At 32.7% G+C, this 27,757-nt stretch overlaps 1 protein-coding gene across 2 annotated transcripts in view; it reads left to right on the top strand.

Annotated features, from left to right (window-relative positions):
* The window catches only part of LOC106636375 (U3 small nucleolar RNA-associated protein 6 homolog), a 64,895-nt gene that overhangs the window by 16,422 nt on the left and 20,716 nt on the right, over positions 1-27,757 (top strand). For both annotated transcript variants that reach the window (XM_089593874.1, XM_089593875.1), the window contains exon 8: positions 1-80. This exon is cut by the window's left edge and continues 98 nt beyond it. In XM_089593874.1, the coding sequence (XP_089450000.1) occupies positions 1-80 (80 nt within the window). The remainder of the gene's footprint in view (positions 81-27,757) is intronic.

Below are 27,757 nucleotides of genomic sequence, written 5' to 3'. Positions count from 1 at the left end.
AGAAGCACTGAAAACAAACATTCAGAGTGTTAATAGTTTTATTAGACCAGCATATTTTGAATGGCTTGTTTTATTTAAAGGTAACAAATATTTGATCAATAAAATTTTCATTGGTGCAATAAATTTAGCCATTTTTCAGGAATTATCTCGATGAAGTGCGACTAAGTTTGCTCGAAGTTCATGGTATTTCTACATATTTTTTTATATTTCCAATGCTTATAAAGGTGACAGGGCTACTGTAGCTACCGTCACCTTTAAAATAACTGCTGCGGCATTGTGTATTAAGATATTAAAATGCGTAAGCGTTATATTGACCTGGATTTCCAAATTCAGAGCGCAATTAGACTAGAAAGAGGACGTTGCACAAGACCGCACTGACAAGTTTTCCTCAATTGGGATGGATTATAATTCATTGCTATTAATTTTTTTTTAGTTCTTATAATATTATGATATAATATATTACAATGAGTAGATGTCACGGTAATAGCAATCGCAGTGGATTCCTTCTTAGGTTGGCTCCGGTAATAGCACTATCTACAATTAAAAAAGTAGACAAGCTAAAGTTGATTCTTCTTCGTCTTGTGTGTATATCAAAATGATTTCTGATAGCATCGTTATCGTACGTCTTACACTTTTCTTACGCTAGGTTTCTGCTTCAATAATGATTTAATAAAACAATGCACCGTTTGCTTCTCGCACCTTTTTTAAGTTTTAAATTTTAAAAAAACCTTTCAGCCCTCTCACAATTTCTAAACAGCCACTTTTCACCTCTCCTTAGCTCCATGTTTTTACTTCTTGTTCTAATGTGATAATTATCTTAGCTGTATAATTTGTTAACACATTTCCGTACTTTTAGTTCTTACCTTATTTTCATTAAGTTAAATTTTTTTTGAGTCCCTTTCTGCCCTCCCCCCTTATAACCTCATAACCCAATAACCGTATAATCCAACACAATTTTAAAGAACTCCTTCCAGTCACCCTTCGGTTGCATCTCTAAATGAGGTAACATTATATCGGATTTTATGTCATTTCTAGTTATATGACCATTTGCACCTTCTGTCTAAGCTCTCCTTACAGTTTTAAGAAAGCCTCTAATTTGTAGCACATAAGCACATTTCCATACCATCGTTAAGGTAGTGCTATGGTGTGCTATTCGTTTTTTTCTTAAATTTTCTAAAAGCTTATTAATTGCATTATAAAATGTGTATAACAACATGACATTATATTTTTATACTTAATCAATAACAACGAATAAACTTATAGAATATTTAAACCGTGGACATCGCTCGTAGCCCTATTTACCACGAAAAGATAGAAATCGTATAAATATGTCAAATAATGCGCATCGTCATGAAACGATATTTAAATTATAATTTTATTGCCTGAATACATTTATTTATTATTCAAATGAACTGTGTAATAATATTACGTACACTTTTATACTTTTGCTAATGTAAAGAAATTGAATTTGTTTTTTATCAACTTTAGATAAGTTAACGTCAAAGATTTCTTCCCAAACAGTAATTTTTATTTCTAAATTATCATCACGTTTTATTTGAATATAAATTTCATTTTTATTTCTGCATCTTGATAACGCGACATATAATTAACCATGCGAAAACGGTGGTTTTTTCAAATATAATCCAATATTATTAAAACTTTGACCTCGAGATTTATTGATAGTCATTAAAAATGCTAAGACTAAAAATAATTATTTTCTGCATACAATAAAAGATAACGATGATGAATTTCCTGTATTAACAGTTATTTTTGGTATAAAAACTCTCCAATTTTTTCTCCAGTTATAATTTTTGCTTTTTCATTGTATTTGAGTCATATTGCAATTTCTAATCTTGTACCGTTACGTAAGCCATCAACTATACTTGAATTTCGTATCAACATAATAATTGCTTCGATTTTTTAATTAAACTCATTCGGTGCTAAGCCTTCACAAATATTGGTTAGAAATTCAATTGGAAATTTTGTATAAATATTAGTATCAGACTTATTAACACCCTTGTAAGTAGCATAATCTATGCTGTAATATGTTTTCATATCTCCTTTTACATGATTTAGAATTTTATTATTTAAAAAATAAGTATATTCGCTATGAAAAGTAAGTATAACGCGATTTATTGAAAAGTTGATATCTTTACCAAAAATATCGGAACAAACATCAGTTGTTTTCCATTTATTTGATTTTTGAAATGATTCAGTTTTTACTTCTCTAATATTTAATCATAATTTTGAAAATGTTTTATGAATTTAACGAATATTGATATTAAGTTTTAAAATACGAAACAACGACCAACGATATGATGATTTAATACTTTCTTGTATATTCATGTTTCTATTACTGTTTGTTAAAACTGAAAGAATCTGTCTGAAATTGCCTCCTCAAACAATTAATTTATTACCAAAATGCATATTTGTATCATATGAATCACGCCCTGTTCTTTCAACTATTTCTAAGGCTTTGTTTGAGATTATAGAAGCCTCGTCCCATGTAATTAAATCTACTTTTTTTTTAATTTTTTTTTTTTTTATTTAAATTGCGAAAACGAACTTTCTACATTGTTTAAGTCTAATAGTAAACGAAATGTTCTATGACTGGTCATTCTTTTTGTAAGTAATATTGATGCTATACCAGTCTGTGCCATGGATAAAAAATTTTTTCCACTAGAAATAAAATGATAAACCAAAGTTTTATAAAGAAATATTTTTTCTGCACTTCCTAGGCCATCAATAAAAAAAATTTTATCTGTTTATTCACATTTAATTTTGAAAATTCATTAAATTGTAAAATTTCATTTAAATGTAAAACTGCAAGATTTTGATTATTGTCCATAAAATCTTCCATAAAGTGATTTTTGTATGTTTTCCAAATTTTATCTCCTTGGATGTTTTCCAAAATTGAAAACCAGGCAAAAAATTGTCGTAACTTATATGATAACATAACAATACTAGCTTCTTAAAAAATATCATCTATTTGGCTATCGTGTTCTATTGAACCCATTGCTATTAAAGTATTTTTGAATGTTGGATATGTTATCTTATATATTATATATGTTATCTCTACTTCTGTTTTGACTCTATAACTACTTTACACAGATTCTTTATTTTTGTAACTTCAAAAAGCAAACTGAAAAAAATAAAGTATTTAACTGATATTTAAAAAGTGAGGGGTGGGCACGTGGAGCTCGCAGGTAAGTGGAGCCCCACTAGTGTACATATATGTGTTCAGAAAAGGTGACTTATGCTAAATTTGTACTTTATGTCTTCAATTGGTTTAATAGTATTATATACCTACAAAACACTATACAAAATTCACTAAATTTATTTAAGTATTAAAAAGAATTAATTGATCGAGAAAATTAAGCACTCTGTTAAAATAATTATATTTTTTCTTTGCTTTTTAGATTTGAGCAAGCTATAAGGATATTGCTTTTATGGTGTCTCAAATCTTAGGATTCGTCGAATGCTCTGTAAAAAGGGTAGGCTAATATGTTTCAGGCCTTTTAAACAAAAACAATGTTTTAAAAAAATTTTTTGAATTTATTTCTTAACATAGTCTGTAAAAAAGGTGATACATTTTTCACATCGGTGTTCCACTTTAATTGCTACTTCTGTATTGCCATTTATTATAATTCTTAAAATAGCTGTTTACGGCATTAAAGACCTCTAGGGTGGGGCTTCACGATGTAACACGGTTTTTTTTGTCAAATGAGGTCTTTTTTGTTCACCTTATCACTCAAACGTTATAGTAAGCTTTCGTAGTAGTCATTAGTAATACTTTTACTCTTTTCTAAGTTTCCAATCAAAATCATTTCCTGTGCAGCGTAGAAACCACTCGTCTTAAATTTGTTGGCTGACAAAATTGACTTGACCGTTTTTAGAGTTAGTTCACCGGACGCAATTCACTGTTTTGTCTACAATTTGCTTTCTGGAGTCAATTAATGTATCCAAGTTATGTCCATGAGAATAAGTGGTTTCAAAAATTTAATGGTATTTTTACGTTAGAATTTCAAACTTTTTATAGAAACAATTTTTCTATGCAACAGTTGTATCAGGTGTCAACAAACTTGGCACCTATTTCGCACAGACCTGGCAAATGCCGAAAAATCACTTAAAATATTACCTGCACGTTCTTTTAATATTGTAATAGCTTCTGTCATAAAAAACTTCAATCTGAAATCTTCCAATACTATATAATAAATTTTTTTTAATAATCTGTGGAATTCTCACCTTTACAAGGTATTCAGAGTAAGGCTCGTCACTCATGCTCGTACGTCGCAATTTTAACTCTGAAACCTACTTTTTAGTCATTGACTAAAATGGGGCAGAGTCTTCCCATGTACTATCCATTTTTTACTTGATGTCTTTTGGCGTTAAGCCTTTAAAATAGAAGTATTTTATCACTGCTTATTCTTTCAAATTGTTTACTTTTAAAAAAGCTCTAAAGTTATCTTGTTGAAAATTCTGCCATTTAAAAACTAATCAAGCTACTTAGACGTCACTATTGATACAAGCTGATCTAGAGTAAAAATATATGATACTAGTGTCTAACTGGCCTGGTAGCGCTATCTCTGTATTTGATTATAAAAATTTTGAAAGCCTACATTTACAATAAAAATAATTTTTTATTTATTTAAGTGTTTCGCACTAGAAGCAAGATTTTTTAAACAAGTCTGCTTAGTTGTTGGTCTAGGAGTAGCAAAAATTTTTTTAAAAAGAAAATTTGTCATGGTATTGGGAAGTTCAGGTCATTTTGTGTAATCATCATACAATAACTTTTCTGCTGTTTGAAAACGTAATCATAATAATGCACTTCTTTGATTATTTAACTCCATGCAAAATTCAGTCATAGTTTAAGTAATAAACAAAACATTACAGCTTTGTTATACAAGTACTCTCGCAAAATTGACATCAACCATGAGCCATAACTCTTGTGTAAATACCTCACTGTACATACATTATCATAAATTTTTGCACACTTACTCTACGAGAACGTTTATGGTTTTATCAATTAACGTCAGCAATTAACTTAATGCTCGCTTTGCATCAGATTTCTGTAGAATATTTTACATCAAAACACTTTTGTAATTTTTACGTTACTTTACTGCAAGTAATCTTCTGTCAGAAAACTTTTTTTTTTTTTTTTTTTTTTTTCAATGAAGATTATTGTCAGATTCATGCAAGCCATCTTACTTGAAAATCGTATTACAAATCTTTCTTGTAGAAAACTTGCACCATGATTAATTACATGCAGCTGGAGGTACCCTAGATTACGTGACGGAACCTGAATAAATTTTTTTTTTCAAATTTACAAAAATGAGAAAAAAATGCTTGATATTTATAAAAAGAAATCTTAGCTTTCAGATGGTACCTTGAAAAATATAGGTAACCCTGAAAAAATTCAAGATATTTCGTAAAGTATTCATCAAGTTCTTGTATTCTACTTGTATTAGCATAAAGTTCTTACAGTTACACACATACATACATGATTGTGCTCGCACATATACTTACAGCAGTAATACCAACTGACACAATTATTTTTGGGTTAGTACTAGTGCTCACTGAAGCCTCCTTAATGACAAATGTCCATTATGGTGACATTAGGGCGCTGGAACCTCCTTAAAATAACGAGATATTATATCGCCACTGTATCATTCAAATATACAAGTTAATGTATCTTAAAGAAGCCTCCTTGAGTGGCGAAACGTCGTCAATTTTTTATTAAAATAAAGATACACGCTCCACATCTGGCATTTAAATTGTTTTCTTTATTAAAGATACATACACAGAGTGAGAAAAAGGAGATAAAAAAACCATAAAAATACATTTCCAAACAGTTAAACAAGCGATCGAAAGAACATGGCACGTGTTAATATTAAAAATTAATTTATCCCTTGTCAAATATTTAGTGGCGTGGAAGCGCCGATGGAAATCATTTTTGCGGTTCCATTTTTGCTGGTAAAAATTTTGCGGCTAACCGATATTATATTAGGGTAACTATTCAGGGGAACATTACGTGATCTATCGACCTGGTAGAGGAAGGAACGCTGAATACGAATAACCTGAGCGAGGAGTGGCACAATCGATTCAATCTTCTAGTTCAAAAGGCACATCCTGACCTGTACTCTGCCGTAAGTGAATTACAGAAAAAGCAGGCGCATACAGAGAGTATAGTAGTGGAACTGAGCACCAGAATAAGGGTAAAAAAATCAAACTTTAACGTTTCTATTTTGGTGTCAAAAGCATAATTACATAAATAATAAACAAAAATAAATATGTCGTTTGCAGATTAAATATGCACTCCGAAAGAATTGGCTAGAGGTTGAAAAATGGCTCTTTTGCGTGGTTTAAACGTACAAGACTATTTAAAAGACAAAACCGAAATCAAATACTTGTCTAATATTGCACAAAATATTTATGTTTGATTGGTGTTCAAACGAAAGATAATAGATGTCGAATATTGTCAACAAATTTTATCTCATTCTATTTCTATTTTTTTTTCTTTTTAATTTTGCTGGAAAAGAATAAAACCAGAAAAAAGTTGTGGAAAAATGGAGCTGAAAAAAAGACCATGTACCGATAGCGCCATGGAGACAAGTGTAAAGCAGACAAAGCCTGGGTAGCCGCGTCCAGTGTTTACTTCTATATTGGACTTCAAAATTTTGAATTATTGAAAAATGTATCTATCATTGTTGTATCTTCGATATTTTGTTGGCATATTACTTTGCGTACTCTAACTTATAATTTCCAACCAAAATATTAATCAAAGAAGTCCTTTTTAGATGACAAAACAGATATGTATATAGCCAAAATGCTCAAATCAATATAACTATTCGTTTTTCTCCCAATTTTCAAGTGAAAGGACTATAAAATTAGCTGTATTAAGTAGAGTAACACGACTAATAAAGTTTTTACAAGTAATAAACGCAGATAGTTGTAAAATGCTTTAAGTAATTAAAAATTCTTGTTCCTCTTGACTTTCGAGTGACGGGTCCCTGAAGTTAGACGATACCCTATTAACTTTTTTGGTCAATGTAATAAAGCATTGAGCTAGCTCAAATTAATGAAGTAAAATTGATTACGGTGTCATTTTTTACATTTGACTCATTATGCTGTTTAGAAACCTTGTGGAAAAAGTTATTTAATTTATTTTGAAGAAATGAATTTTTGCTATTTGAATATTGATTTGAGCTAGGAAACCCAAGAGGCAAGGAATACAAACTTTACTACTCTGTTAGTTATAACATGTATAAGTCCAATTTCTCTTTGTCATCTCCTAAAGTTTGGCGTCCAATTTGTAAAACACCAAAGAAAAATACTTACTCTACGATTTTAATGATCACTGAACACTACTATACAGTTGGAGACGGCCTCTGAGACACCTAGGGCCAACGGTGGCCGTTAAACACATCATATCCGAGAACTTTTGCTTTTCATTTACAAATTACCAAACAAAAGTACTTACTGAGGAGTTTTCAGATTTACTGAGTACGATTATGCAGTCAGTGACGACAGCAGAGGTAACCTGTGCCTTATGTTACGTGAGTTTGTCTTACTTTTTCTTAATAAATGTTGTGCTGGTGAGATCTAATCTTATTGACACAGAAACGTAGAGAAGATATTTATCAAGTAGCGTGGCAACATTGCGCTGGCATGTAATACAACTACGCTTGCGTTTATCCACAAAACTAATACCTCTTATTTTTCCTATTAAATTTTGGTGTTTATGTGAAAACTACTTGATGTTTGGTCTACAAACTAATGAGAAGGTGTAGTTTTATTACGCAAACAGTCTTGTCTGAGAATATTCCATTGTCACTGAATACGACTATCTCATACGTAAAAAAATCAGTTTTACCCAACAAAATTTCATTCTCACAACAAAAGAGATAAAAGAGCGAGGTAGCTGAGGTGAGGTCAGTGGCCATTAACTCGCAGAGGAATGAAGAAAATATGATTTGTAAAGTAGATTTAGAGTAGTAATTGAAAACTTGACTGATTTTTGTCAATTTCATTACTTTTTTAATCTCTCATTTCGTTTTCTAAATTTTTATCCTTTTAAATATTTTGATTGAGGTAATAATAATTGTTATGAAGTCATTTTTCATAAGCACTAATTCTTTAGTTTGTTTTTTGTCTTCAATGTTACATCCCAAGTTGATATAGACGAATCGCATTACAAGTAAAAACGCAATTTATCCGTCAAATTTATACAAGATGTATTGTGTATATATACAAGCTCATATGACAAGTGGAGCTCATACGTTACTTATATGCTTGTGTGTGTATTAGCTTTAAAGTGAATATTTCATAATATGCCGACATATAATACGACCAGCCTCGTTAAAAAAATGCATGTATGTACTGAAATTGTACGTTACATGTATGAATGCATAAATGCATAAATTGTATTGCATGTATAAATGAATAGTTTACTTGCGCATTGATTACATTATTTCATTAATCTCAAAATTGATTGTGAAATCCCTAAAAGGATTAATTGCAAAATTTGTAAACTTATTTGTCACACCAGAACTTGTATTTGGCGTTCTTTTCTTGCTGATGCGAGCTTTCATCATCACTGATCCAAAAAACTCACTTGTCAGAAAAATGCGATTGGTACTGTTGTAATGTTATTTCCTAATACATAAAATCAAAACATGTAACATCATCGTGCAAGCCTACTATTTTGCTGTCAACGCAGTCTACAAGAACATAGCTAATTGGTTGACCATAATTGACATATGTCACCTGTCCTCTAAAGTTACTCCTGTACTCTTAACTCCCGCGACTCGTGAGTACTTTATACACGTAAGGCATAACATGTTGGCTGAGGCAACTCGGGTGAATTTCGAGAATATCAGTAGTATCGAACTACGCTAAGGAGCGAGGTACAACGAAGGAGGCCTGCCAAAAGGGGTTTCGGCAATAGCAGAGAAAGCAGAAACCGCAACATCTTACCAGCCAGGAACTCATTCATGTAGTCTAAGGAATCACTGAAAAATACTGCACAAAGCATAAGGAAACTCCGAAGCAACAGTAACAACAATCAGTGATAGATGAAAGTTACTTATAAGTAATATAATTAATACCAAACCTTATGAAAGTGACGTGAGTAAATTGTATTTAAAAGAATAACCATTTTAAATTGTTTAAATAAAAGAATATATTTACTAAAATCATCCACATCAGTTAAATAAAACATTTTTATTCAACTAAAAACAATAAATAAAGCTCATGAGCTGAATACTAAGAAACCCACGAATGACACTAAAATAAACTCTAAACAAGTCCGGTCATAGCAGTGGCAAAGGCAAAAACCTTGACTACTTCTGATTGATTTCATTACGTTCTGAATTTATTATTTTGTCAAATACTTTTGAACAAGTAACATTAATAATAACACACATGGTTTATAATGCATTGGGAATGATTAAACTACCACTTTAAAAGTAATTTTGCTGTATTTCATATCATTGTATTACGTTATCAATTTTATAGTCATAATTTTTTTTCAGATAAGTATGACTGTACTACATCATAAGTTTTGTAGTCACGGCTATTCATTGGTAGGATAAAAAATACATTCAACTCTCATCCTTTAACTTTAGGTTTAAGTGAGTTTCTTATGCATATTAATTACTTCGTTTTCAATAAGCAATTTTGTAGATAAAAGTTTGGCTCAGCAATGAGCTCTTCATGTAGCCCAATTTTAGCTTATATTGTTATGCAGAATTTAATTACTACTTTTTCTCTCAGAAAAAAACCCTGAAATTACTCTGAAGGAAAATTCTACAGAAAAATCCGCCCCGAAATAGCTGGGGATACACAGAAACTTTTCCCGATGAAAACAGTTTTTGAAAAAATCTTCATTCACCGGGAATCAAATCCACGACCCCTAGAACACCACTGTATCAGTAACAAGCACGCTCACCACTGAGCCAACGCCGCTCTTTTTACCTCGGTTATTAATTAATTTCTTCTCTCACTAGTACCCTCGAGATGTTTAATAAAATTAAATACGATCATTAGATATTTCTTTATCATTGATAAGATTTTTATCTCAAGTTTATTGTTGATAAGCGAGGTCAATGCAATAAAAGCACTTAAAAAGACGACAGTCCATTAGCTTACATGTAAAATTTAGCTAAATATGAATATTAATTACTTGGCTCCTAGGAACCCTCGTGCCTTCAAATTTTGACAGTGTCATTGTTATGAATTTATTCATTTGTAAACAAATTTTCATCCAATGCTCATTGTTAATTCGTTTACCGAGAGAACTCTCTTAAGGAATAATTCTTCATCTAATATTTATCACCTAAAACTTTTAAAGCCACACTCTCGTGTACTTTTTGCTTGTGTATAGTGCATTGCTTGTTATCTATGTAAATCTACCCTAGAATTACCTGTATAGCTTGAAAATTAATTTCTTTGTACAAGGAGCAAAAAAAATATGTTGGAAAAAATAACTTGTATACGGATCATTCTAACACTTTTCCAAAAATTGATCCCATTGAATTCTCGGGTTTGGCTAAAACTGAAGTATATTATAGTACCTTATAAAATATGATGCCGTTTAGACTTCAAGCTATCTAAGTACCTAGTAAACCGAGATATCGCTCTTTTAAGTCTCAAAATGGTTCTCTTTACTGTTTTTTTTTTTTTTTTTTTTTTCCACTGTTTAGAAAATGCCACTTAAAATTGGGCTTTAAAACTAAAACTTTTGGTTTGGCTGCATTTTTTTCGTCTTGATTATAGAACACGCGTATATACAATCAGGTTTTTCAGAAAAGATTGCCCGTGCGGACCCATACATTAAGGCATAATTTTTTGTATTTTTACCTCTATTCGAACGCTCATAACTTTGTCCTCTCCCAAATTTTTGAAATTCGCATGAAATGCATCTCTTCCGTCTTCTTAAGATGAAAAAAATGTACGCCTAGGAAGAAAACAAAAAATTAATACTAAGCCGAGTTAGAGACGTTAGAAGATGTCAATTTCCCGAAAAATCCAGTTGTTTTACGTTTTTTAGACGTTAATAATTTTTTTCTATATTTTTTATCTTAAGTTGAAAGAATGAGATACATTTTTAGTCAATGCCAAATTGTTATGTTCCATTTGTTAGTCGGTGACCCATCCCCAAAATTGACGAACAATGTATATTTCCGTAAAAGTTTCTTGCTTTTAACTCTCAACGAAAGTAGTCAAATAACTTTACATCAGGACCTTTAAAATAGGTCAGTTTGTTCTGGGAATTAAATTTTTCCGAAGCTTTTGTTTTAACTCAAAAATAACTCCCCTTAATATCATACAGACGAAATATGATTGTTACAAATGTTCGTGCTAAAATGAAAACGTTTTTTGAATAAAGAAAATAAATTTTTTAGGGCGCTTAAAACATTCCAAAATGTAAAAAATGATAGACGAGACTATAATACTTGATTCTTCTACATTAAAAGAATGTTTCTGTTGGTTTTTAGGTAAACGAATGTAGAAAAAATTATTAAGGTCTAAAAATCGTAAAAAAACGCGATGTTTTGGAAAATTGACATCTTCTAAAGTCTACAACTCGGCTTGCTATATAAATTTTTTTTTCGCTTTAACAGGGATACATTTCGTTCGTCTTAAGGAGACGAAAAGGTTGCGTTTCATGCGAATTTTTAAAAATTTTATAGATGACAAAGCTATAATCGTTAAAATAGAGTCTAAAATCCGAAAAATATGCCTTACTGTTAGGGACCACAAGTGTGGCCTTTTCCAAGAAACCTGATAGTGTGTTAGGTTGTCCAAAAGCTGTAATCAAGACAGAACAGATGCTCCTAAATCGAAAGTTGTACCTTTAAATCTCGATTTTGGCTGCATTTTCTAAATGGAAAAAATACCAAAATAAATAATCATTTTAAGACTTGAAAGAGCGATATTTTGGCTTCCTGGATATTTAGAAGGCTTAAATTTTGGATGGCATCATAGTTTGTTAGGTACTTCAACGTACCTCAATTTCAGCAAAATCCATGAACCCAAGGTGCACATTTTTTTAAAAAGAAGTTGCAATGACCCATGTATTTATTGACTATGCTCAATAATGATATTCTTTCACTGTAAGTTTTTGCATTATTCTATTGTCTATGGAAATATAAGTAATTAAGACTGATACAAATATGTTTTATTTTAATTCTAGTGATTTAAAACGGACTGTCAATATGTTGTCAAAACTGTCAACAATAAACACTAAAATTTTGAACAGCTTTGCCCTTCAACTTTATTACTGTTTTCCATTCATTTCATCACTGTTCTTAAAATCTTTTCAATCTACTTACTTTCAACATCTGAATTCATTTTTTCCTTTTTACAACGACGCGCGACGTTTCAGCTGCTATGTTGCTCAGCTCTTTTTGGGCAGCTACGTGTGGGCAGTCATACCCAATAATTCTGAATAGATAGTCTTGAAGCATTTAAATGAATATGACTAAAAAATTATATTAACAATAGGAAAACTGAATAATAATATGATCAGTCTTTAATATGGCATTAATTAGGCAGATTGATTGCGGTATAATAAGAAATTGGCTCAGAAAACTAATGTACTCAAATAGTTATCTAAATTTTAATTCTTACAACTCATATCACAAAAAATTAATATTTACAGTTTAGTTGATAAAGCAGTCAAATTGTCCAATTGTACCTATCGTAGTACAAATTAAGATTATATAAATAATCTATTAAAAGCAACTAACTATCCAAATTTGTAAAAAAAAATAAAAATTATACTCAATATTATAAAAAATTCAATTTCGCTTTAAAAACATCTTTTTGAAAACGGTAAAAAATTTACAATAATTCGTTAGTTTTACCGTATACAGAACAGTATGAATACGGACTAAAATCCATCACAAAAATGTACAATGTTAAGATTATCTTTGCACAAAAAAAATTCTTATAAGAACGGAAAAATTGAATCACATTGTACAATTTAGAGATAAAACAAAAACGTTAAATAACACCAACGTGGTGTATAAAATCAACAGCTGTCCTGCAAAATTAACAGGTGAATAAAAAGAGCACTTAAGGAAAAAAGAAGAGAACATAAAAATAATTACAAAACCGAATCTGTGGAACCTGTATATCGAATTTCAAACAATCATACTTCTAAATGGGACGATATTAGAATTTTAGACAGAGCTAAATTACAAAAAAAAAAAAAATTTCTGAAACGCTTCATATTGTGTCGGACGATAATAATATAAATAAGAAAGAGGAGCTATTTACATTAAGTCACACTTATAAAAGTTTCTTGAAATACATACATTACTGATAATATTTATTATTTTTAATATATTGACCTAGAGCAACATAGTTACGTGAATATGTGCGATGTATTTGTTAATAAAGCCTGAAAAATTCGACGCTCTAGTCGATGAAACGTCGCTGTATAAGAAACTTGTTGCGTTTTTCTATTTAGAAATTTTCCCTGAAAAATCAAACAAAAATTACTAAATAACACTTATATGGAGGACAAGAAACACCATTCTTATGAAGAAAAGTTGATCATTTGTAATAAAAATTATAAAAAAAAAAAAAATAAAAAAATACAATAAATCTTACATAGTTTGTAAAGTAACTTGCTAGTAAGGTAAATGCTGTGTAGGACAGTCATGTAGAATATGAGTAATAAAAAAAAAATTATTTTTGGAATGATTTGCTAAAATATAAAGACACCTTGGCATTATATACCTATGTATGTAGTGGTGACCGCATATTTTAGTTTGATAAAGAGTTAATTAAAATACTTGAAAAGTCAATACAACTACTATTAAGAAGGCTCCATCACAGAATATATAAGAACTTTAAATGATATTGTTACAGTTCAGATCGCGCTGAATCCAATAGTATAATTATTTGTATGGTTTGACGATCGAAATCCGGAGATAATTCAATTCAAAGTCAGCCCTTTTCAAGCTCGCTTAACACAGCCTCTATAGCCGAAGGCCTGAAGCAAACTTGTGATGATCAATTAAACTACGAAAATGAACTGTACAAGCAAAAAAAACATACGTATCGTAATCCTGACATTCTCATCTTTAAGAAACCGGGTGACTTAATAGGCGTTGGCGATGAAAAAATTGATGAAATAGCTAAATACTTTTGGTTTGCAGTCACGTTCAATGAGTGCAGTGTCAAATGCTGCCGGCCATATTGGTCTAGAGAGCGCGCGCAATAAAAATATTTGAATTTGCTTAATATTAAGAAAACTTTTAGAATAATTTTTCAATTAAATTCATCTGTTAGGTAATAATGCAGTAAATTACAGCAATCATTATTATTAAATTATTTTTTACACAAACTCCTAAGTTTATCACTTTCGACAGCGGACTGTAAAAAAAATATATAGTACTAGCGGCCCCCATCTCGGCTTCGCCCGAGACTCACTAAATGAAACACCGTAGTGTGTTGACATGTAATGTGAAACGTTTTCAGTTAAAAACCAGGGGGGATAAATGGGTCATGGGACCCACGGTAAGAACGAAGTTCTTTAAACGTGAGATAAGTATGGACACAATTTCTTAGGTAACAAGGGGGTCGCCAGACCCACAGGAAGAACGAAGCTCTGTAAACTTTAGCTCTGTAAACGAAGCTCTGTAAACAAAAACTTGAAAAACGAATAAAAAAAAAAAAAAAATATTTTACTACTCACGATGGTTGAACTTCGTGAGAACGTCGTGCATAAATACAGTACTCACGAAGTTCAACCATCGTGAGTAGTAAAATATTTTTTTTTTTTTTTTTATTCGTTTTTCAAGTTTTTGTTTTAGTAAACAACATGAATGCAGTACTAACGTTTACAGAGCTTGGTTCTTCCTGTGGATCTGGCGACCCCCTTGTTACCTAAGAAATTGTGTCCATACTCATCTCACGTTTAAAGAACTTCGTTCTTACCGTGGGTCCCATGACCCATTTATCCCCCCTGGTTTGTTTTTTTTTTTTTTTTTTTTTTAATTTTTTTTTCTTTATTTCTTGTTTTATTTTTTTTTATTTCTTGTTTTTTTTTTTTTTATTTCTTGTTTTTTTTTTTTTCATATTTTATTTTATTACATTTTTTTTCTTTTTTTTCTTTATTTCTTGTTTTATTTTTTTTCATATTTCATTTAATTACATTTTTTTATTTTTTTGTACTTCCTTTATTTAATTTCTTTCTTATTTTCATATTTAATCTTTTTTTTTCATTCCCTTTTTTTTTCATAAATCATTCCTTTTTTTTCATATTTAATTTCATTACTTTTTTTTTTCATTCTTTTGTATTTCCTTTATTTAAATAATTTATTTGTTTATAAAATAATTATATTTATAACAGTAGTTAGTAGCATTACTGTAATGCCAAAAAAAAACCTCAGGTTTAATAAAAATCGGTCGGTATTTTATGCATCAAATGCATAAAATACAAATATTTAATGCGTAATAACGCGCCTTATTATGTTTAATCTACATAACCATATTTATGCTAATTAAAATTTTTTTTTTTTTTTTTTTTTAGATGTATTATTTAGAAAAAAAATACACAATTTATAAAACAAATACATAATTGAATGTATTATCAGTGAATACATTTAAAAATGGAATGTTATAGTTACGAACCACACCATAAGTACAAGAAACCAAGTTTCCATAGTCGGCAGCGCTCGTAGCAGAGTGGGTAAGGTACTGAATTAACATGCAAGAGGTCGAAGGTTCAAACCTCTTTATTGGAAAATGTTTTTTTTTTTTTTTTTTTTTTTTTTTTTAGAATTGTAAAAGAAAAAAATTCAAAGTGAAATAAAAGTTATTGTGGGAAAATAAAATTGTAATTCGTTTGAAAATTAATTGCTTGTAACACGGCACGGTTGGCAGATATACATATATAGTGGGGAGAGGGGAAGTGTATGGAGAACAGTAGGTGAGGGGAACGGGGTAAGGGGGGAAACTTGAAAGGAAGAGACTTCGGATGAAACCACTTTCGTTTCCAAAAAAAAAAATCTGTCGGTTTTAAAATTCCAGCCCCCCGAGTAACGTGACATAAAGAACTTCGTTCTAAAATTTTACATCTAGTTCTGACACTTCTCAGAACAAGAATCTTCTTATTGAAAACATATTTGTTCGGAATGCATACTGTTTATTTGGTTAAGTAAAAAGTGAACAGGGCTATTTTTTAAAGCTGTAAAGATTCAAAGCTCACAAAAAATTTATAATTAAAAAGTTTTTTTCTCTTATCTCACAACTTTAATCCAGAGCAACAAAGTCCTGGAGCCTAATCTCTACTTTTTTTATCGCAACAAAAATACAATTACATATGCTACCTATTTAAAAATCTGGAAGATTCAAGAGATTACTATGAGGTTTATAGTGAAAAGCTGATCTCTTACTTAATAAATTCTTTCGTCATTTTCTTAGCGCCTAAAATTGTTATATTCATAAAATGCATCTAAAGTTTTCCTTCCAATTCGATTTCTTGTGACTTTTGGCATAGTTAAGACTCTTATGAGTCCTAAAGGCTATTTTTTTCAACTTGATTAGGTTGTAATACATTTTTAGGCAAGGTGGTTCTACGTCCGATGACCCTGAAAAGGACCAGTGAGCTTCTTAAGTAAACTCTTTCTTGACTAAAGTGTCTAGCAAACGTAATTGCCTGTATAACTCAAGGTAATCTTCTCTGGCCTATTATTGCAGCACTACACTGATCGGGAAGAAAACTGCTACGTTTGAAGCTTCAGAGCTACTTGTAGAGATCATTCCCAACGTCTCCTGGTATAACGTCGAAGACGTTGGTGTTGAAAGCACCTTTTTTTTTACAGACTTAGTTGTTTTGGTGATCTAAGGTGGAGAGGTTGGTTCGTGATGCTTGCCCGTTGGAAACTGTCCCGTTGGCTCACGTTTATTATTTTTTCTTCATAGCTGTTAAGTTCTCCCAGCGCAGACCTTGGAGAGAATAGGTGATTCCTGGTTGAATGCTTTAAGTCAAGGGGGTAATGTAGGGTCGTCGGTCACTGGGGTTCCCAGCCTTGCGAAGAACAACTCTGCTTGTGACGTCTGCCAGTGAATGAATGACTTGGTTTAATAGTGGCCGGCTTTACATAGTCTTTTAGTTGACGAATCGTCTCCGAAAATCGTAGTACAAATGTATTTGTTGGCAAGGTAATTTAAACTTAAATGGTCCTTAAAAGAACCGATGAGATTAATGGTTAAGTAAGCAACGTACATACTTATAATGGCCCTGAAAAGGGCTAGTGGTGAAACTTGCAGCTATTCTTAATTATTATTCTTGATTATGGAGAGCCGGCTGCGAGTAGCTTGACTCTTATTCTATGAGTCTCTGTGTACGAAGACCGTACAGGAAGGGAAGTACGCCGCTGACCAAAGAATATCTCGTCCTTCGGTCGTTCCTCGGATAACCAACCGTTTATCGTTAGTCAGGAAAGTGGGTCTGGAGAATACTTTCTCTGTAGGTATGCCGTTGGGACGATCACTTAGAAGGAGGCCGTTGTGGCTGCCCGTACTCATCAGGACTGGCTTCCCTGGCTTGCATTTGAAGTAGAAAATTGTCTGACGGCACCAGGTCGGATGGTTGAATGGCCACAAAGCTCTGAAGGGCTGCAGCAGCTTGTGCTCTGGCTAAACACGTTTCCTAGTATTCCACCGGAGACGTTGACGTTCCGAACGCCCATTTTTGCGTGGCACTCGGTTTTTATCGCGATCCGGGGTAAGAACCGATTTATTTCGCTTGCCCTTGGAAGAAGAGTGTCATCAGTAGCCGGGATGCCCAGCTGTACGACGGACTACTCCGTACTTGGTGTAGTACTGATGATCAACTACGATGATTGTCAACTCGATGGAGCATATTATAACCACTTTCCACTATCTTTGATAGTAGGTGGCTTCAATTTTACCTCAACGCCACCTAGTGGATTCTACTGAACTAAAGCGTAAAGCTTGCTTATTTTAGCAAAACTTTCAGCTTGTTCATCGCTATTGTTATCAAATTTTTTAAGAAAAAAACTACACTAAAACCATCTAGGAAGTGTCAAGAAACGGTATGCAAAATTTCAGCAAAATTGGTTTAGTAGTTTTCATGGTTAGCGATACAACGGTTTTAGTGACTTTGCTTTATATATTACTAAGATAGTATATATAATATCAGGTGAATTCAGTTAAAAATAAAATAAACTTTATTACCAACATGCTACTAGCATAAAAGGAAGCTTTCGTCTAGCGACATCGCATCGATGGTCACTGAATTTACAACCGCAGTAGGTGATAGAGCCTCCTCAAGACAAATAGTGAAACCCAAAATTTAGAATCTATTTTCAAAGAATATTTACATTAATTTATTAAATAATATGTATTTTACAAGGTTTTATAAATTTTCGCCCTATTATCTGTAACTTGGTGTTATAAATTTTGATAACACACTTTAAAGATGGAGAAAAAAAGTTTTCACAGTTGAATAACACACAGGTATTTCGTACATTAAATAAATATAAATCCGTTTTCAGTTTAAATATAGACGTTCTAGCGATCTAGTAACAGATGAACATAACTAACACTTGCACTGATATTTATTATTATAACGATGGCAATAATCAATCTTGACGTAGTAAGTTCGGAAACTGGCATGTATTTGCAATCGTAAGCCATAAAATAAGTCAATCAATCAATCTAATCTCCCGAAACCACTATCTCAATTATTCACACAAATAACATTAATCAAGACACAATACTCGATGCTTTTAGCAGAATTCTTTATTTGCTTGTGTATGTGTGTAAATTATATTGCACCTACACATGCTTACGCATTTTTCTCCATGCCAAGCAAGTTTAACCTACTCTTGAAATTCATACTCGGAGTTTCTATTATAGAGCACGGAGTGCATTAAAAAGGCAAACAAAAAATAGTAGGAAAAAGGGAGTAAATCGTTTCTTCCTTTATCGTTAAATTAAATTCATCAATGTGGTTATGCTGTGAGGTCACAGGTATATTTTAATTAATATCTCATTGAAAATACCTAAATATACCACCAAACCGGGCCGCCTAATGAAAGCTGCCAACGCCACTTCTCAGAAGGGTATACAAGACCCATGCCAGCCCATGTTGATCACTTTTGCCACCAGCAACGAGTCCAGCACTTTGGCTAGGGAGCTCTGCTCTTCAAAGCGCTGTTATACCTTTAGCACATCGCAATAAATGGTGAAATTACATCTATATATTTGATTACTACTTTTTATATTACTCATTTCATATTATATATTACTCTGGTTAAGCGGGTGACGAAGAGGCTATTGCAATCTCATAGTATTCCCTGTTCACCAGTGACTACTCTAATATGTTCCTCGGGTGATAAATCGGACCTTCGAGACAATACGCATCGGAGCTATCATCTAGGTAAGGTAGCTGGTGAATCGGCGGATCTTCAAGGCAGTACAAACTGAAGTGATCCCCAGGCACTGACGAATTGCCACAACCGAAAATAGCATAAGAGTGTAGATAATATCGTCGGACGTTGTGTAGCACGAGTCAAGGGCATTGTGAATCTGATTAAGTCCCTACATACTCGCACAGAGGTATCTCGTAATACATGTTTAGAGCACTGCGAATCCAGCATTGTACCTTAAAATCCTTACTGTCTTCTATCCTTCTTAAAGGTGAATTCATAAAATACTAATATACATAAATATATAACGTCCCACGTAAGAACCACATAATAGAAACACATAGTGAATTTACAATTACTATATATTTATATAATCACGACCCTCACAGTGCTAGCTACATAGCAACAGACGAACACAATTTAGGGAGATAAGATTAATTGATTTATTATAGGCATACGATTGCAAATACATGCCAGTTTTCTAACTTAGTATGGCAATCTTGCCTTCATTATAGTAATACGTATCAGTGCAGGTGTTAGTTGAATTCGTCTGGGGCTAGATTGCTAGCACACCCCACTGATGAGTTCCAGCTAGCGATAGAGGACGAAACGATTCTCTCTCTTTTTTCTACTATTTTTTGTTTGTCTTTTTAATGCAATCCACGCTCATATCATAGAGTCACTAAGTACTAATTAAAAAAATTAGGTGAAACTTGCTTGGTATGGAGAAAAATACGTATGTTTGTATGGATACAATATAATTTGTATACATACACACGCACGTAAATAATTCTGCTTAAAACATAAAGAATAGTGTCTTGATTGATGTTACTTCTATGAATAAATGAGCTAATGGTTTCAGTAAATAAGATTAATTGATTTATTATAGGCTTACAATTGCATATACATGCTAGTTTTCCAACTTACTATTTCAATCTTGTCTTCGTTATAATAACACGTATCAGTGCAAGTGTTAGCTGTGTTAATCTGCGGCTAGATCGCTAGCACGCCACATTGATGAATTTCAGTTAGCGATCGAGGCCGAAACGTCCTCCTATTTCCTATTTTTCTTTGTTTGCCTTTTAATGAACTCCGCGCTCTATAACAGACGCTCCGAGTATGCATTTTAACTGTAGGTTATACTTGCTTGGCATAGAGAAAAATGTGTATTTATGTATGGGTGCGATATAATTTGCACAGATTTACACGCAAATAAATAATTCTGCTGAAAACATCAAGTATAGTGTCTTGATTAATGTTATTTGTATGAATAAATGAGCTTGTGGTTTTGGAAGATTAGATTAATAGAATTTTTTAACGTAAGGTCTAAAAAATAATAATGTATGAGTAACTCTGTAAAGTAAAAATATCCTAATCACATTTATGATTTTTGTAAGTGTTTGTGGTGTGACCCAAATATTCCAATATGAATAAAAGAGAAATGCTATTAGGTTTACAAATCATGACAACTTATTTAAGTATGTATGAGTTGGAATATTGTTTCGCAAATCTTTTGGGTAAATATAAATATTGAAATTTTTTAATTGTTCCTGAGTTTAATACTATTATAGAGCTGAATTTGCCTTCATTTATCTTTCAATTTTTTTTTTTTTTTTTTTTTTTTTTTCATTCTTTTTACATAAAAAATACATTTTGTAGTTGAATAAAACATGAACGTTTGTGATTTAAGATTAATGGTTAAAAATTGTTTGTGATTAAATTATCCTTTAAAATTTATTTTACAATTTAAGGTAATTTGAAAGTAAATTCATAAATATTTATTATTATGCATATCTTATTCAAACCTAGATGGTCTCTTATAATAACCCTTTATCCTATACGTGTGAGAAAGTTTTTTTTGTAACAAATACATTTATCTAACATAACAAAAGTACATACATGTATTTAAAAAAATTTTTCTTAACATTTCTGAAAAAATATCGCATAATTTTAATCAAAGGATTATTTGTTTATTTATTTCAGTGCAATAATTAAATGTTTCTTGAAAAAGATGATATTTTGTGTATCTTTGATATATTTCTGTATCATATAAAATTAAAATTAATTTTAGAATTAATGAAAGCCCCCTGAAGCCCCCCCCCCCCGCTACAAATAAGGAAAAATTTTGTTAATTTCACCGGTATTTTGTCTGTCTTGAGCCTGTTCCTTTTCATGTATACAAATTAAAAAATAACTATGTAGTACGTAAAAGTTGTTATTTTATATATGACTCTAATTTTCATAAAGTAAGATTTTTATTACAGAATCTTAAAATTTGGTTCTTTTAAATTATTGTTTTTTAATATGTATATGAAGTAATCACAGAGAAAAAAAAAATTTTGCTAAAGCAAATTAAAAGAATAATCTTATTTTGGAAAATGTTGTACATAATAAAATATTAACATACCATGTCATACGCTACTACTAAATACTGTTGTTTTAATTTTCTGTAATAACTTTTAATTCGTTATTTTTTTTTCGTTTAGAAAAGTGTTCTTCCTTTTAATCGAAAACTTCTTCTCGAATAACATTTTCTAATTCCGAATAATTTTCACGTTCAATTTGCATAAATATTCCTTTAGTTTTGCATCTTGATAACGATACGTATAGTTGTCCATGAAAAAATAAAGGCTTTTCTTACTAATATATAAAGCAAAGTCGCTAAAACCGTTGTAATCGCTAACCACGAAAACTACTGAACCGATTTTGCTGAAATTTTGCACACTGATTCATGATACTTCCTAGATGGTTTTAGTATAGTTTTTATCTTGAAAAATTTAATAACAATAGCAATAAATGAGCTCAAAGTTTTGCAAAAATACGCCAGCTTTTCACTTTAGTTCAGTAAAACCCGCTAGGTGGCGTCGACATAAAATCGAAGCTACCTGCAACATAATTAAATAAGTGTGGTTATAATAGGCCGGAGCGTATCGTTAGCTGTATAGTCGAGCTTCGGCAGCTCATCAAGCTGTTCAGAGAATGCTGGTGATAGTCCTGCTGCTGGGTATCCCGGTTACGGACGACACTCTTCTCTAAGGGGGAAGGAACCCAAGTGTCCCTTCACCGTGAATTTCGACGAGTGCAATCAAAGAAAAATAAAATTAATTCCAACCGATGCCGTCTCTGGCAGAATACCAGGAGACATATCTAGCCAGAGCACAATCTGCTCCAACTCATCAGAGTTGTGAGGGAGTCCCACCATCCCACCTGGTGCCGTTAGAAAATTTGTGGCTACAAATATAAGCAACAGCAACAGGAAAAACAGCTCTGATGGGCACGGGGAGCCACAACGGCTTCCTTCTTGGTAGTCGCGTCCCCAACGCGCTTACCCACATGTTCCCGTCTAAAGATGAGCAATTGAGCAGTTGGTTATCCGGGGAACGACCCGAGACAAGATATTCTTTGGTCAGCGGCGTACCTCCCTCCATCACAGTCTCCGTACATCGAGACTCCCAGGGTAAGAATCAAGCAACCCGTAGCCAGCTCTTCATCATCAGGAATAATAATAAAGAATAGCCTGGAAGTTTCACCACTGGCGCTTTTTAGGGCCATTATAAGTATTTACGTTCCCTCCTTAACCATCAATTTCATCGGTTCTTTTTAGGGGCCACCTTAGTGTAAACTACCTTGCCAACAAATACATTTTTATTACCATTTCTGGAAGCGATTCGTCAACTAAAAGACTATATTAACTAAAGACGGGCACTATTAAACCAAGTTAGCTATTCACTGGCAGACGTCACCTGCGGAGTTGTTCTTCGCAAGGCTGGGAAACCCGGTGACCGATGACTCTATATTACCCTCTCAACTCTAAGCATTCAACCAGGAATCACTGATCCTCTCCAAGGTCTGCGCTGGGCAAACCTATAACAGCTATAAAGGAAAAGAAAACTTGAGCCAACGGGACAGCCTCCACTGGACAAGTATCACTAACCAATCTCCCCATCTAAGATCACCAAAACAACTAAATCTGCAAAATAAAAAAGGTGCTTTAGACACCAACGTCTTTGACGTTATACCGGGAGACGTTGGGAAAGAGCACTAAAACTAGCCCCAAAGCTTCGGACTTTGTAATTTTTCTCCCAATCAGTCTGGGTCTTCAACAGTAAGCCAGAGAAGATCACCCTGAGGTATCCAGGCAGTCACAATTGCTGTTAACTGCAGTCAAAAAAGATTTAACTTAAGAAGCTCACCGGTCTTTTTTAGGGCCATCGGACGTCGAACTACCTTGCCAACAAATGTATTAAAATTAACAAAGTTGACTGAAAATAGCCTTTAGGGGTCATAAAAGTCGTAAGCATACCAATAGTCGCAAAAGGGTATATTGGAAAGAAAACCTCAAATGTATCTAATGAATACAATTTGAGGCGTCAAGAAACTGACGCAGAAAATTTATCGAGATTGAAACAGCAGCGTCAAAATCGTCAACTTAAGAGTCCATTACGTGAGAGATCAGCTTTTCATTGTACCCTCACAGCAATCTCTGAAATCTTTAAAGATCCTACTTCAGATTTTTTAATGAGTAGAAAATGTATTTGTGTTTTTGTGGCAATGAAAATGTAGGGTTTAAGGTCCAGGACTTTGTTGCTCTGGTAATAAAATTGTGAGATATGAGAAAAAACAATTTTTTTTTAATATAAATTTTTTGGGGGTTTTAAATCTTAACAGCTTTAAAAAATAGCCCTTTTCGTGAATTACACAGAAGAAACCAAATCAACAACTTCTTACAGCCATCGATTATTTTATGGCACAAAGAACGCACAGTACTTTTCAGCATAATCATTTTTTTGAATTTGTACACCTTATTATTTGACCAAATAAACTATATGGATTCCGAAAAAATATGTTTTTAATAAGAAGATTTTTGTTCTGAGATGTATCGGAAATATGTGTAAAATTTTCTAACTAAAAATGTTTCACATTACGTGACAACACACTACGGTGTTTTATTTAGACAGTCTCGGGCGAAGCCGAGACGGGGGGCTGGTAGTTAGGTATATCCTGACTTTATCGAAACTTTGCATCTCAAGATTTGTTGTCATAGCGAATGCCAAGACTCAATGAAATTGCTTTCTGTTAAGTATAAAAGGGAAAGACAAGGTTACTACCTGTATTTAAAGTGATTTTTGGTATAAATACTGTTTCCAACTTTTTTTCTGTTATAATTTTAGCTTCAATATTTTCCTTACTACGAATGAAATCTTTACAGAAATAGTTCTTATGCTTATTCCAAATTTTATCACCCTGTATATTCTCTGATATTTAAAACCATGCAAAAAATTTTCTTAATTGATAAGAAAGAATCACAGTAGCTTCTTACAAAATATTATTAATCTGCGAATCATACTTGATTAAACCCATGGCAATGGCAGTATTTGAAAGGTAGTCTATCACCCACCATTTTTTAACTTAGGTTTCCTTGAAAAGAATGTATGTTATAGATTTATTCCTTCTTTTTCAAAAAAAAAAAAAACACTCCGGGAGTGCAGGCAGAAGTGAAAACTTGAACTTATGGCGCGTTGGGCACTTTTTTGGGTGAGCATTTTTAGGTGCGCTCGCGACATGAAAAATTGTACATAAAAAATCAAGTTTATCAAAGCAATGTGGGCACTTTTTGAATGGACATGAAGTATAATAATATAGAAACTATATTCGAAGGAAGTGGTTTTATTTAAATGAGTAAATATTAGTAAATAGTAAATACAAAATTTATCAATTTTTTTAACACAATACCATAGCAGCAACACAAGTCAAATTAAATATTTGAATAAATAAATTTTCCGTTTAATATTCATTTATAAAATAAATATAAAAAACTCTCAATCTCGTCTGTCGCGAGGGCACGAACGAATGCCCATGCAAAGACTGCGTATCAGCGTTGATCTGAGCATTATTCCACGCTCACAGTTCATGCTTGATCGCACATAGCACCGCTGACTGGATCCCACCGAGAACTACTTCGCGCGAGAATTTGAATTCAAAATCGGATGATTTTTTCAACAGACAGTAGGCGCGGAAATTCAAATTCGAAAGAATTCTTGGTATACTATTTATGTATGTAATCATACAACATTATCCAATATTTTTAGGTATTAATTAGCCAATACATACAAAGATTTCTGCGCCTACTGTCTGCTGAAAAAATCATACGATTTTGAATTTGAATTCTCGCGCCAAGTAGTTCACGGTGAGATCCAGGTAGCGGCGCTATGTGCGATCAAGCACGAACTGTGAGCGTGGAATAATGCTCAGACCAACGCTGCTGCGTATAGCCTGCAGCGCTCTCGCGTACCTGTACACTCTGAGTATACATATAGGTATGTAATCTCGTCTGTCGCGAGTCGCGAGAGCACGAACGAATGCCCATGCAAAGAGCGCGTATAGTATACATATATTATAAGAATACAATCGGAGTATATCTGTGTAAAATCTCGTCTGTCGCGAGAACGACTGAAAATACTCACCCACAAAAGTGCCCAACGCGCCATAAGAAGTTTTCACTTCAAAAAAAAAAAATATATATATATATAAATATTCCTATAACCTTGGTTTTTGAGATAATAAAGTTGCAAGTTTAAAATTCCAACAAAGGTTACAATGGGTCTTTTTGAATGTACGCAAAAACAGTTGTCCAAGTGACTTAAAAAAATTCTGAGAGATACACCGTTAAAAAATTTTCAATTCGTACTAATTTACACAATTTTTAAGCTGTTGGATCACCAGTATGAATACAGAGTAGTAAATCATTTAACAATTGTCATGTAATTTGTCTGCTGTATACGTGAAGGTCTTAAATATTCGACAAAAAAGCAGCCGCATATACATAGCCATATGCGAGTACGTGTGTATAGCAAATGTATGACAACTACGACGAGCTGATCGACATTGTTGTCATATCTCAGCAGAACGTTAGAGTAAGCCTTTTCTACATTTATGTGTCATACGTGTTTTAATTGCACTAACAGATGCATTGTAGATAGGCCTGTAGGTGATAGACTACCCTGAATGTTTTATATTTTACTAGCGGCCCCCTTCTCGGCTTCACCCGAGACTTCCTAAATGGAACAACGTAATGTGTTGACATGTGATGTGAAATGTTTTCAGTTAAAAATTTTACATATATTCCTGACACTTATCAGAACCAAAATCTTCTTATTAAAAACATGTTTGTATTTCGTAAAAGTACTGTGCGTTCCTTGTGCCATAAAATATTCGTTGGCCATAAGGAGCTGTTGATTTGCAGTTTCTCCCGTATAATTGACGAAAAGGGCTATTTTTTTAAGCTGTTAAGATTTTGAACTCTCAAAAAATATATATTAAAAAAAACTTTTTTTCTCTTATCTCACAACTTTATTACCAGAGCAACAAAGTCCTAGAGCTTAATCTTTACATTTTTAATTGCCTCAAAAACACAAATACATTTTCTACTTATTTAAAAATCTGATTTTAGATCTTTGAAGATTTGAGAGATTACTGTCAGAATAAAAAGCTGATCTCCCACGTAATAGATTTTTTATTTGTTGATTTTGATGCTGCTGTTCCAATCTCGATAAATTTTGTGCGTCAGTTTTTTGACTCCTGAAATTGTATTTATTAGATACATTTGAAGTTTTTCTTCCAATGTACCCTCTTGTGACTTTTGTCATGCTTAAGACTTTTGTGACCCCTAAAAGCTGTTTTCTGTCGACTTAGTTAAATTCTACTATATTCTTAGCAAGGTAGTTTGACGTCTGATGGCCCTAAAAAAGATCGGTGAGCTTCTTAAGTAAACTCTTTCTTGACTGAAGTTTCCAGCAAATTTGACTGCCTGGATACCTCAGGGTGATCTTCTCTGGCCTGCTGTTGAAGCCCCAGACTGATCGGGAAAAAAATTACAAATTCCAAAGCTTTCGAGCTAGTTGTAGAGATCTTTTCCAACGTCTCCCAGTATAACGTCGAAGACGTTGGTGTCTAAAGCACCTTTTTTCTGCAGACTCAGTTGTTTTGGGTGATCTAAGATGGGGAGATTGGTTCGTGATGCTTGCCCATTGGATCAAGTTTTTTATTCCCTTCATAGCTGTTAGGTTCGTCCAGCGCAGACCTTGGAGAGGATCGGTGATTTCTGGTTGAATGCTTGGAGTCGAGAGAGTAAAATAGGATCGTCGGTTACTGGGATTCCCAGCCTTGCGAAGAACAACTCCGCTCGTGACGACTACCAGTGAATGACTTGACTTGGTTTAATAGAGGCCGGCTTTACATAGTTGACAAATCGTCTCCGGATATCGTAGTAAAAATGTATTTGTTGGCAAAGTAATTTAAACTCAGGTGGCCCTTAAAAGAACCGATGAGATTGATGGTTTAGT

The sequence above is a fragment of the Copidosoma floridanum genome, unplaced genomic scaffold (genome assembly GCF_036245765.1).
Source record: "Copidosoma floridanum isolate Cflo_tuat_1 unplaced genomic scaffold, Cflo_Japanese_pri ptg000020l, whole genome shotgun sequence".
NCBI lineage: Eukaryota > Metazoa > Arthropoda > Insecta > Hymenoptera > Encyrtidae > Copidosoma > Copidosoma floridanum.
The sequence above is the reverse complement of the archived record's forward strand: the minus strand, read 5'-3'. Positions and strand labels throughout refer to the sequence as shown.